General features: G+C 41.1%; 1 protein-coding gene across 6 annotated transcripts in view; it reads left to right on the forward strand.

Moving 5' to 3' along the window:
- The window catches only part of NEO1 (neogenin 1), a 131,707-nt gene that overhangs the window by 102,112 nt on the left and 16,625 nt on the right, over window positions 1–12,970 (forward strand). For 5 of the 6 annotated variants that reach the window (XM_085300739.1, XM_085300745.1, XM_085300741.1 and 2 more), the window contains exons 17-20: window positions 2,721–2,859; window positions 5,661–5,768; window positions 8,418–8,612; window positions 9,379–9,411. In XM_085300739.1, coding sequence (XP_085156865.1) covers window positions 2,721–2,859; window positions 5,661–5,768; window positions 8,418–8,612; window positions 9,379–9,411 — 475 coding nt within the window. The remainder of the gene's footprint in view (window positions 1–2,720; window positions 2,860–5,660; window positions 5,769–8,417; window positions 8,613–9,378; window positions 9,412–12,970) is intronic. The other variant, XM_085300740.1, reaches the window with a different exon arrangement.

Consider the following 12,970-nt stretch of genomic DNA (forward strand, 5'->3'; position numbering starts at 1 on the left):
TTACGAACCAGATCTTTTTTTGTATCAAAATGCAGAGATATATGAGTGTTTGCTTTTCCTCTAAAGGCAGGTTATTTATGAACCCRCGTTCCTGAGTCATGTGCAGAGGACGTCTCAGGAGTGATTTATATGATGCTGCAACTTCATTAGCTGAGAGCTTAAGCAAAACACCCTCCGTGGTAAATAAAATACTCCCACAGTTCTCGGTGCTGGTGGCCAGCGGTCGACAAAGTTTCTTGTGGACCAAAAATAATGTGTAGTGATGGAATGCGGTTCAGAACTACTCATTGTAAAAAGCCTTTTCCTGAAGGGGCGTAAGTGTGAAAACATTTGCTCTCGTGTCCCTTTTAACCCGTGGTGTCTGGAGAGCTCTCGTCCTGCCTGTCTTTGTTTCAGTTGTGAATTCTGTGCTACAACAGCAATTGCTAATTTTAAGAAAGGCAAACCTCTCTTCAGCGGTGCTGTTCAGTAAGCTGAGGCATTTCAGTCCGTTAAAGCTGGTAAATATATTAACTCTGGGCATCTCTAGCGGGTTTGCTCTTGAGCACACGTTTCGAGGCTGTTCGCCCAGTGGCACCAGAGCTGCTCCGTTACATAGACTAGTACACAGAAATTTTATCTTCGTGTCCGTTCCCTGGCATCCAAAGCTAGGTCTCTTCAGCTGGGTGTTGCTGCATCCATCGCCATCTTCAATAAACTGGAGGTTGGCACATTTCGTTCATGGTTTTCTAYATTTTGTCCCACTTCCTATGCTGATGTTTGTAAAAAAATTTGGTTAAAGAAAAGGCTGCCTGCTTCAAATGCTGGTTCAGAGAGTCTGCCTTAAGGAGCCTTATTTTCTCCAATTTGTATAGAAGATATGTCAGTCCAGAGCGTGTAAATGCAGGAACAGATGTGATACAGTTCCTGAAGCTAAAACAGTCCACTGTGCTTTGGACTGTGCAGCTTCACTAACATGGATCAGAAAGCGTTTTTCAAAGAACCTTTATTGATGGAGCAGAGTTTTCCTGCTCACAGACTACCTGTAATTTATTAGCTGTGCTCTCAAGCATAAGCTAAAATATTAAATCTGTGTGTAGACCTTTTCGGACCATATAGAAAGAAAACAAATTTCGCAGGGTGATATTTATGAAGGTTAATTCTATTAGGTGCACGGGGTTTAGTATCATGGGATATGCTGCAATCTTAAAAACAGCAAGTGACACAAATAATGAAGGAAGTGGAGAAGTCGAGCGCTCCCGATAGGCTTCCAGGTGTAATGTTCGAGGTGGTGTGCAGTCAAACTGAAATTTTGGGGAGGAAGAAATGCTGTTTCCGGGGTAAGTCAGCTTGTAATGTAAGATGCTAGGAAAAGGTTTATTCTCTGGACTGCTTATTATATAATTGTCCAGACCAGAGTTCTCCACAACTTCCACTGCAGCCTCTGTTGTTCCCTGATGTCCCTGAGCTAGACTGCAGAGAGCCTGGATAACATATTGCTTGGCACTCTGAGAGCTGATGGAAAGCTCTTCCGAACCCGTGGTTTCACATTAGTGCTTGGGAGCTTGTGTTTGCTCAAGGTTTGTCGTGGAGTTTTGGATCAACTAAAGGTTTAAAGCAAATGGAGGATTTGATATGAATTATGTTCACCGTGTCTTTATTTTATTGTCTGTACCCCTCTGTGAAGTCTAACTGGCTAAATGCATGTTTGTGAACATGCAAAATCCGAGGTACAAATCTAAGTTTCACTTGGCTAACTGAGTTTTCAGCTAGCCTAACTAAAAAGCTGCCATGGTACACTTGAGAATAAGAGTCTTCTCTACAGAAGTTTGTCCCTTTTTTTCGGACTGTATTAGAATAGATTGGACTATATTAGAGTCTTGAAGAGATGTAAATTCATTAAATAGATTCTTTCCCTTGAAGGAGAATTAGTTGGAAACAATTGTTTTTTTGAAGGAAATAGTTATTTATGAATATAGTTGTTATATGACAGTCAAATATTGAAATGACTAACTTTTTGGGTACTGTAGATCTAGGTAAGGAATACAGATCTRTATAGATATCCTTTATATATATACATACATACATACATATATATATATATATATAGCTTGTACAACATTTAGTTGTAACTAAGTGACTGTAAATGATACTGTAAACCCTGTGTAGTTTAAGTGTGTCCTTAGATAATCATTCATTCTGAAAAAAACCTACATATTAATAGAGCTTCATTTTTGTGACATCTCTGAGCACCTACATCCTCAGTTGACTTTTTAAAATGTTATGTTTAAAATGCACTGAAAATTCAAACATGGGTTTGGAAGGAAGATCTGGATTTCAAGGACATTTATTGTTAACTGTGCTTTATTGTTTTCCCCAGCTAGATGATTTAATGAAATGCTGTAAATTAACACCCTCTCTCCCTGCAACCGCCCCAGCAGCCAGCAATTCAGCCTGCTGCATAACAAGTGTGCCCTGGACATTATATTACTTTTTTAATTCATAATTGACTGTTATTAAATGCTCTTGCTGACTGCAGAAATAATTTCTCATTTAGGCTAAAACAAGTGCTACATTACTACTTCATTAGTGAATTTGCATGCGAAAGCAAAAAAAGAGAATTAGTGATCATGGTCTGTAGCAATGTTAAAATGTTTTAAACACCTGCCTGAGACAAAAGTGCCTGAGAATTAGTGACTGGACATTTTTCAGAAGTTAGTGACACTTTCCTTTTCTTTCAGACTGCAAATGCAACCACTTTGAGCTATTTAGTGACCGGGTTAAAACCAAATACCTTGTACGAATTCTCTGTGATGGTGACGAAAGGGCGAAGATCGAGTACCTGGAGTATGACAGCGCACGGAACAACTTTTGAATTAGGTACTCACTCGTGTCTTTCCGGGGGGGCTGATGCTTCTGACAGCGCGAATCGAGTCTAGTCTGCCAGAATGCTGCAAGAGGGAACACATATATATGAAATGATTATATTAATGAATAGTTGCTGGGTTTTTTTCTTTATGGCTTAGTCACGTAGTTAAATCCTGATAAAAAAACAACGTACTTCAAAATTCAAAGGTGTGATTGCATGCAAGAGCATTTCCATCAAATCACAGAGAAGTAAAAGTAATACACCACTGTTCRTGGACAGGAGAGAAAGAGGCAGCATACTTTTGAAACAGCTCAGATACAGTGCATCAAGAGCAAATGCAAAAGAAAATGGTTTAGCCAGTCCTGGTTAAGATTGGATATAATTACAATGATAATCATTACAGAATAAGAAAGCTCGTGAGGCAAATGAGTCCCCCCAAATCCCAGTAAGAATTAAGACATTAAAACTCAAAACCAGCCCCGAATTCCTCTGCAGGAATTGCCATTGCAATTCTCAGCGTAGAAACGAACTCTCAGAGCACAGAACAGAAGAGGGTTGTGGCTGGTAGGGGGAATGTGGGCCCGCGGAGTAACTGCACCTGCAGGAGCTCTCCTGTGCCAGAGCTGTCCCTCATTAGCTCCTTTGAGTCTTTCTGTGGTTAGATTTATTGCTTATTGTGTTTATGGTTTTGTTTATTCAAACTGTACCTCCAGAAAGCCTATGCAAATTGCCATATGGTTCTGACACCGGTTTAAGACAGTGCAAAAAAAATCAGGTAGTGCAAAGAAGCAGTCAGGTCATCTGGATGCTGTAACTTAAGGAGGAACAAATGYGAAGAGGAGGTTAAGATCAAAAAGCTCCTAACTTACTCTGAAGCCCCGTATACCCTTAGCGAGCTTCAGTTGCTTTTGAAATCATTGTCCTAGGTCCTGGTGGGAATCCCATTCCGGGGTTTTCCCAGAGGTGGTCTGCTTTGTCCGAGAGTATCCYGCTGCAAATGCCCGAGCTGGAGAGTGGCGGCAGCTGCCGTGGCAACAGCCCCGGTCAGGCACTGAGGCACGGTTCCCGTCGCAATCGCTGTGCGCGCCCAGCGCTAAAACACTTGATTTGGTATTTTTGCTGCCACACGTAACAGTTCTCATCCATAGCCCTGCAATAAGAATAGGGGCTGTAAAAGCGGCACAAAAAGGTTCTGAAAAGAGAGTTTGAGGCAAAAAATACATGAGCGAGGGTGAAATATGTGTTGTTTCTTGTCTTCTAGTTAAATAGAAAGCAAATTTCTAGTCTGTGTGGTTGCAGAGAAATACTTGAAAAGATGACCTAAAAGCTTGGGAACTAAGAGGCAAGGGGAAAAAAAAAMCATTTATTTTCTCCTAACAGATCGTGTGATTTATATGACTCGCCAAATTCCTGAGCGTGTGACTCATTATTTTTGAACACTCATGACTAGCAGCGTTGTATAGGACTCGCTTCTCAGCTAGTACTGAAGACAAATACAGGATACTGGTTTCAGTGTTAGCCTGTGAACTGGTAGTCTCTGGAGGGGCTAGTCCTGATTTTGGTCTCTGTACCTCACGGTCGGGCCTTGAAGCATGCTTTGCTTGAGTTTGTTTCTGCTGAGTGTATGTTTAAAACTTTTGGATAATAATCGTATTAACTTTTGAGCTTCACTTTCACAATTCTGCGTAGGGATAAGAGGTGGCCACCTCAGAGGATGGAAGGATTGATTTCTACTAGGTAGCAGACATAAAGCTCTTTAAATGTGGACAGCACAGTGTAAGCTCTAAATATTACTGTTACAGTATTAAATATCCAAGGCAGATTTACTGTGCTAAAAGTTACCTAATTAGAAGTCTCATGTTTTTCATAATGCAGAGGCCCAAACTGTCGCTGGTTAATGCACCTTTGGAGATGTTGGCTTTGTGCATTTGAAAGCCATTAATCTGAGCCCCAGCTGGATATTTTAGTTCACAGTGAGAGAGGTCTCGGGTTTCAGTCTCTTGCTGGAGTGGCCTGTGCAATTTTCTGAGTTTTAGGCAAGAGAGGCCTGATAGGAAGGAAAAAAAAAGTTCTTTTTTTTTTTTTTTTTTTTTTTTTTTTTTTTGACTTTCTCTCTCCCGCTTCTCTCAGTCAACCCAAGGAGAGAAATTGGGCAATTGTGTTCAACAAATATTTCTAGATTTCAGATGCTTCTGTGGTGCAGATTTCCTTGCAAATCACGCCTAGATCATTTGTAAAACAAATTAGAATCATAACCCATATTTGCTGAACCTCTAGGGCATTTTGCTGATTCAGATTTGAGGGGAAAATTGGCATTACTAGGTCTTGGTCCCACCATAAACCTGAGAATACGGAGATACTTTGTATGTCTATGTGTATAGGATGTGTTTATTTCACAAGTTCATCTAATTTTCCTGATGACCAAGCTAATGCGAGTTAGGAGTCATTAACCCAAGACTATTTGAGTTCTACAAAGGCAGCATTTTTTGGAAGAYGCGTGGGCTCGTTCAGTCATGAATCACAGCATCTGTTGATGGAAACGCTGTAGAAACAGGTAACTTCTTAYGGAAAGGAAATACCGCACGCCAGATGGCATTTGCCAGTGTAATGGAGTGAGGCAGTACTGCGGAGTAAGTCACTACACCACGATGGTAGCTTTACTCGAAGATAATGTTCTGAGTTTTTATTATTGTATGTGCCTTTCTTTCAGTGGTAAAACATATAAATAGCAGAAGTGTTGAGATTATTTTCTTATATCCAGTGAAATTGTGCGACGTGATAGTCTGATAGTCGATTTTTTGTTTGCTTGTAGTTCCTACTTCTCCTCCTAAAGACGTGACTGTGGTGAGCAAAGAGGGGAAACCTCGGACAATAATTGTCAACTGGCAGCCTCCATCGGAAGCCAATGGCAAAATTACAGGTGCAGTTTGCATGCGTTATAAAGGCAGATATAAGATGCTTGGTTAACAGCAGAATATAATCTACATATGTATGTGAAAACTAACCATACTTTCTTTTTCCTGGCGCTACCCACGTGTTCTGTATCATCTTTGTAAATCTTCTTAGGTAGCTCAGATTAATTATTTGCTTTTTGTACCTAGTGAAGATATAYTAGGACGCAAACAGGAACTGCAGTGTGAAACTGGCCTCTCACCAGAAGCATAATTGAAAGTTCAAATATCTCAGCAACCTTTGTCTTCCTCGGCTTCYGTGCCGTTCTCGGAGCATGCCTCCAGGAATGCCATCTGCAGCGCAGCTGGCCCATGGGTATTTTATTCGGAAGTTTCTGTTCCAGTGCTCTCTGTCAGCTTTGTGCCTTTCCTAGAGGCTTGAAGCCAGTATGTTAGTGACTGAAGAATTCCTCCCCTGACATGATGCTGAGGAGTAAACTGTTATCTGACTTTGTAATTGCATCACTTTCATGTAGGATAAATCATTTAGCAGAAAATAATAATTACCATTTCTGTAAGAGTTCTGTTCATTTGGATTGCCATTTCTGAAGGCTTTCTGAAATAATTTACTTGTTTTTCTTTTTTTTTCTTTCCTGGCTGTAAGCGTAAAGCAGCTTTTGTTGGCATATAGTGTGCAGTGTTTGAATCTTGCTTGTGTTATTGGAACTGACTATGGTGCAGAATCAAGCCTGGGAAACCAGGCAGCAGCTGAAGAGTCTGAATATGCAGTACTGTAGCCCCGGGTACTAAAACTAATCGGATTGCTCTGAAAAGGCAGAATGGTGGAAGGCGCTGTTCTTCGTAAATACCAGAATGTTTGAACTAAACAGGAGAAAAGGCCCCTGAAAAGCAAAGGGCATTCAGCGTGCGGCCCGAAGGCTGCAGGTGGGACGAGGTGGATGTAGCAGTAGGACTGTAGGTGTTTTTGGCGATGGTGTAACCAGTATGGCCGGAAGGGTTGTGCCGACCTCGTAGCGTGGCACTTTGCTCCTCATCTGATCCTGTGCCGAGGGTGCCCCAGAGGTGGAGCTGCGAGGACGCAGCGCTGAAAGACCAGCTGCTGCGTGCACCGCTGTGTGCATCTCTATAGGGTCGTCTATGTTTCCATCTTCCTGTATTTTCATTTCTCTCTCTAAGCAAATTCTGGGTTATYTTATTATCAGCTAGATGTTTCCTCTACATCTGGAGGAAGGTTTGATCAGAGAAACAAGAGCCTTTATCTTAACTGCAGCTTAAAGCCCTTAGTTGCTAGTGCTCAATCCGGGTCATTCAGACGCGTGTGCAGTGTAAGGCACAAGTATCTCCTAAAAAGATAACCTTCGTTCTCTTGTATCAGGTGTGTATGCGAGAGTGTGCAAAGAGATCAGCATTTCCTTATACAGTGTCATTAGCGAAATTACCATGAACGGGTAATTTTCCAGGTGGAAAAAAACAAACTCCTTGCAATTTCTATACCATGAAGGAAAGCACTCAACATGTGTGAATAAAGATGAGGGAAACTTGCAGTATTCATTAGTTTTTTGCAGAAGCAGAAACAGCTGAATGTTTTCTTAAAAAAACCCCGTGGGTTTTTGGAACATGTTTTACTCCCAGGCTGCCCGAGTCCGCCGAACCTTAGAATTCAATTTGCCATGGGCGCCGAGGCGCCCTGCCGGGCCCGCGTGCCCCGAGTGCCCTCTGGCGGAGAGAGCCAAAATCCGGAATAATTACCAAATCCGCTCGGTTTTAATCTGCTTCTGACGTGGGTGGGATGGACGTGAAGCGCCGGACCGGGCTCGGCTGGCCGCCAGGTGCTTTTGCTGCCCGGCGGCTGCAACCGGCCCGCTCGCTGGCACCGTGGCAAGCAAACAGGGTCGCCTCGCGCCACGCCGCGCTTTTAACCGTCCCGGTACTCCGTACGGCGCTCTTAAYGGCGCGTGCGCTGTCCCCTCTGTAACCTGTCCAAGTAGCAAACTGTAAAATCCGCTCCCTGGTAGTCAGCGATGTCACCAAGGCAAGAAATAAGCTGCTCCTTAAACAAGAAAAAGTTACAGAGCTTTTACTTCGTCTTGCTTCGTATGTGCAGTATGTATAATAAAAGACCACATACTCTTCTTGTATCTTATTTCTGTGCTATGCAAGATTGCTTTGGTTCTCTTCAGATTATAGTTTTCTTTGTTAATAAACTGAAAACTTGAATTCTTTTATAATATAAAATAAGCTGTGCATGAGAATGTTTCTTTGTTTTAAGGTTATCCCATTTCTCTAAGCATTAATGTTTTGTAAATGTTTTTATAATAGCAGCTTTGTGGTTTTTATGTTATTTGGACTATGATCATGTAAAGAGATGGAAATGAGGAATTTCTCCATACTTGGATGAATAGCGGTTAAAAATAGTTTTGGTATTTCAAATGGCTTTTTTTTCTCTCAACATATTCTTAAATGGCTTAAAATTTGAGATGGGAAATCTGTCTAATACCTGAATGCATTCTTAGTTTTTGAAAAAGTAAGAATACGCTTTCAGAAAACTCATAATCATTTAGCTGTGCAAATGTCATTAAACGTTGATAGAACTTTTGCTTTGGACCTTATTCTGCTCTTTTATGCATAATGATTCTTGGTTTTTTTGCTTTAAATAGGATACATCATTTACTACAGTACAGATGTGAATGCTGAAATACATGACTGGGTTATTGAACCCGTCGTGGGAAACAGACTGACCCATCAGATACAGGAATTAACCCTCGATACACCCTATTATTTCAAAATTCAGGCTCGCAACTCCAAGGGCATGGGCCCTATGTCTGAGGCGGTTCAGTTCAGAACCCCAAAAGGTAAAGTATCGTGAATATGTAAATACCTTCTCCATCATTTTCTGATAAAAAAAAAAAAAAAAAAAAGAGGGATAAAACACTGATAACCTGTTTTTTCTATTTAAGCTGGAAAAGACAGGAAGAAGATAGAGCTTGTTTAGAAGAAAATTTTCTCTTGGGTTGCTCTTGCATGTCATTAATACACATGCAAATATTTCTCAGCTGTTTGCTAGGTGTGTTGTTTCAGAATTACTGGTAGGCCGTTAGGTGAACAAGTTATGAATGCCGAAGGTCCCTATCCTAAATGCGCTTTTAGAAAACTTGTTTCTAGTTGCCTGCAGCATCTGCCCGTGGTGAAATGGTACCAAAGAGCTGGAGCTGGAAGCCAGCGAACAACTGCACCCAAATGACTTGGACGATACAGTGTGAACTAGTGTGGTGCAAGAGGCTTTTTAATCCAGAAGGGCTTGGTGACGAGTAACTGGTGAAATATTAAGAAGACATGATACTTGAAAAATCTCGTGTTTCGGAAAGGAGATGAAAAATGCTTGTGGTGGGAGGGAGTCAGAGTAAATGCACCCTAAGGAGAGCTGAAAAATAACCTCCAAAATGTTGCGAGTAGATTTTTCTAACCATTCTTTTTCCATGTGAGTATTTGTGGTTAAAAATGAGATCTGAACTCTTAACTAAGCTTATGTATGTTATGTGAAACTTAATTCTGTCTGTCACTCCTTCAAGCCTTGTGATCTTTCTCTTGTTTTTTCCTCCCCTGTGCTTGTCCCGGTAGCTGAATCCTCAGATAAAATGCCTAATGATCAAGGTAAATGAATGGCCCTGCTTTCTCTTATATTCCGTCTTTTTCGTGTTTTGTTTTTCCTTTCCATATGCTGTTGCATTTGTGAGACAAAATGAATATTTGCTGCTCTAAATGTAAATGCGCAAGTTCCCGTTGTGCTTTTTACAGGGGAAGATGTGTTCGTGGTTGGGGTGTTAGGAATATAAAGTGATCTCTGTAGTCAGATGTCACGTGAAGGGACAAAGCAGGTTGTGCCAGAGCTGAACCCTCCTGTCAAAATGAATTTGGATTAAGTGATACTCCAGCCAGCCTCTGACCACTGGATGCAAGATCTCAGTACATAGAGGTGGAAGATCAAACAGTTACTTAATTAGCATAAGTGCTGTTTTGTGAGCTTTATAGCTATAATTATTTTTATAATAAAGGAAAATATCACTACTCTAGACAGCTTTTTTGCAAGCGAGATTCTGCTTGTCAGCTCATTTAGACTCCACTCTCTCCTGAAGACATAACATTAGCTGCTAAAAGCCTTAAGGTTTTAAAATGCTAACTTGAAAAATGGTAGCTCTGAGTTTACTACATCAAATTATATGGTAAATGTCCTGGAGGTATTTTTGCTTTCTTCCAAATAAGCTACAAGCCCAATAAAAAGCAGAAGAATTAGTCTAAAGGGAGGAGTTCAAAAGGACATTGGCAAGCATCTTAGACATACAATTAAGTAGATCCTAAAGGGATTGAGAATGAGGTATTTTTACTTGCTTTTGAACCCGTTACTTAGGAGTAGTTTATTAAATATGCTTTTACCTTTGGGTTTGCTACCTCTGTACCAAATACTGTTGATCTTAGGCTGTTAGGGAGCAAATTCATATGCAGACTTCCATAACAGAGATACTAGGTGAGATTCAGGGTTGTCGGTGGGGAAGCAGGTGCTTGCCACGGCATCATTAGCTCTCTGCTGCAAGTGGAGCAGCATGTGGAAAGATTAAAATCTATATTTTATTTAAAAGTGCCGTTTTCTCTTCTGCATTGTTCTTCTAACCTCATTTCAGCAGATAACTAAATCTTGTCACCCAACATTATCATCCTAAAGTAACATTTCTGCACAGTAACAATTTCATTAATGTTTATAAAACTGTATAATCTACCAATCAGAAAAGCTTGGCTCAAAGTCAGGAGTGTTTTGTTGCAGGATACCTGTAAGAGCACTTGGGGACTATAAATCATTGCAATGGGTTAAACGTGGCAAAGGAGACCACAAGCTGAAGAGCAGAAAAGCTTGCTCTGTACCCAGCTGGTTAGAGCACGGAGGCGTGTCCTTCAGGAAGTAGCAGGCAAAGTATTTGAGACTGGAGAGAACAAACCTACGGCAGGATTGACTCGCTGGCCTTTCATGCTGCTTAGTGACTCTGTCTTTCCTCTTGCCTGCTTTAATATTTTTCCTCCTCTATGAAGTACGTTATTCTTCAACCCACTTCTGTAGCGCAGGTTCCAGTTTCTGCTAGGAGGGGTTACCAGCTTCAGGGATTTGCACAGACCTAGGACAAAACCAAAGGTTGAGATATCTGATCCTGGTAAACCTATCTTGAAAAGAGCACAAAATAAAATGTTTTGTCCAACTGCCAGATAGCTCATGGGCAACRTGGAGGTAACTGTACTTAAAAAATGACACAATTTCAAGGAAACTTTATCTTAAACTGTTCCTTGATAGAGGAGAAAATGGGAAACCTCAGTAGAAACCTTCCTAAGCCCCTGGAGACTAGGCTGCTCAGCACACAGAAGGTGGAGCACGTTCATACGTGTGTTTGGAGCCCGTTGTGGCACGGTAGAGGCGAGGTTTGCGATCCTTGTAGGGGCACGACGAGGTGCTTCGAGGAAGGGCAGTGGGTTCCAGCCTTCGTGCCAGCACGAACAGCAGGGACCAGTCAGGTGGTCTTTCAGGTAGCGTTGCGTATGAAACGAGCTCCCCTGACTGAAGGGCTGAAGTGTTGATCCCTGGTTGCTCTGGTGTTTAGGAACCTGAATCTCACTGAATTCTGCAAACTGACTGAAAGTGTTGAAGTTAACTTTGCTTTTTTGGAAATGGGCACTCACTGCCACATGGGCACCATGCGGTCCAGGCCAATATCAGGTGTCCCTGAACTCTCCAAGGATCTCAAGTCCCTTTAGAAACCACTGCTTTCCAAACTGCTGTTTTCTCTCACTGACTTCCAGCATTTTCTTCATCATCTAAATATGATGTGTATTTTGTCACGTATACCTATATGTGGAGGGAGCTGCATAAGCCCTGCCAGTGGCCGGCTGAGTGTAGGCACTGTTCTAGCGAGTGCAAATCGTCTGATAAACCGCGCTGACTCAATGCGTTAGACTCACGTTTACTGCATGATGCCTGTTGGTCTGTGCAGGTGACTTTGCATATCTTACTATCTACACAATTATTTTTTGCCATCTGCTAACGCTAGTAGCAATATTGTAGCTTTCTTTCACAGCGTTGTTAAAGATGCTGAATTACGCTTGGCCAAGCACAGGTCTTTGCGGCACCTCGTTAGAAACWTCCTTTATGAATAATGATTCTGCAATTATAATTCTTATTTGTATCTGTTAATTAGTTGTTTAGTCTTGTTACTGTGTGCCATGTTGCTTTTTATTGTGCTGTTTTTAACAAAGCACATTAACATATTTTATAGAGGGCTAAATATAGAAGGTCTCYGTTGTTACCCTTACCAACAAAATTTGTGGTCTGACATTAAGTTTGTTTGACAGTAACTTTTCAGTGAAAGAGCATAGCTGGGCCTGAACTCTGCTATCATCTCCTATCCATCAGCCTTGCCCTGAACTTGTTGCTGTGTTCAGGATGCAGCCACTGCACTGACGATACATGAAATGTAGTCAGTTATTTTTGTTTCCTCRCAGAGCTCCTCTGGCGCTCCAGCAGGCCTTCAGTGCTAGGTTCAGGGGTTCATGAAAATTCTCAGCGAGTTTTTTTCAAGTTTCTTTGGTGCAAGTTATCTCATCATACAGCTCTAAGTATATTAAACATATGTTATTTTAAATTGTTTTATTTATTTCATTGTTGCTGCAAATTATTAGTCCAGTACTTAAAAAAAACAGAACATACTTTAACTGATTGTAGTTGTCCTCTCCAGACTAGCAGGTGCGGTATATCTAACTCATTATAGATTTGTCCTGCAATACATCATTTTCATTAGTTGGACTGCATCTAATTCCTTATTATAACACATAACAAATTCTTTCTTATCATCCTTCTTGGGATTTAATCAGTATTTAGTTGGTAATTTTCGCTGTTCTTATCAGTTGTCTTTATTTCACAATTACTAATTCACAATCTGTGATATTAACTTCAAAATTCCCATTTGTTACACATCCTTTAATTGGTATTCTGCTTYATAGCATTGACTCTTAACTAAAAGAAACTGTTTCTGATTGTGAAACTGTAGTATTGAGAAGAAGGTTTTGTGTGGTTTGGGGTTTTTTGCATGCAGCAGTGTAAAAATGTGCAAAGTGTTATGAATTCCTAAAGCCGTAGATAGGTTGTTCTTTGCATCTTGCTACATGCTTCCCCTCC

Source organism: Rhea americana, unplaced genomic scaffold, assembly GCF_003343005.1.
Source record: "Rhea americana isolate MKP2758 unplaced genomic scaffold, rheAme1 scaffold_168, whole genome shotgun sequence".
Lineage (NCBI taxonomy): Eukaryota > Metazoa > Chordata > Aves > Rheiformes > Rheidae > Rhea > Rhea americana.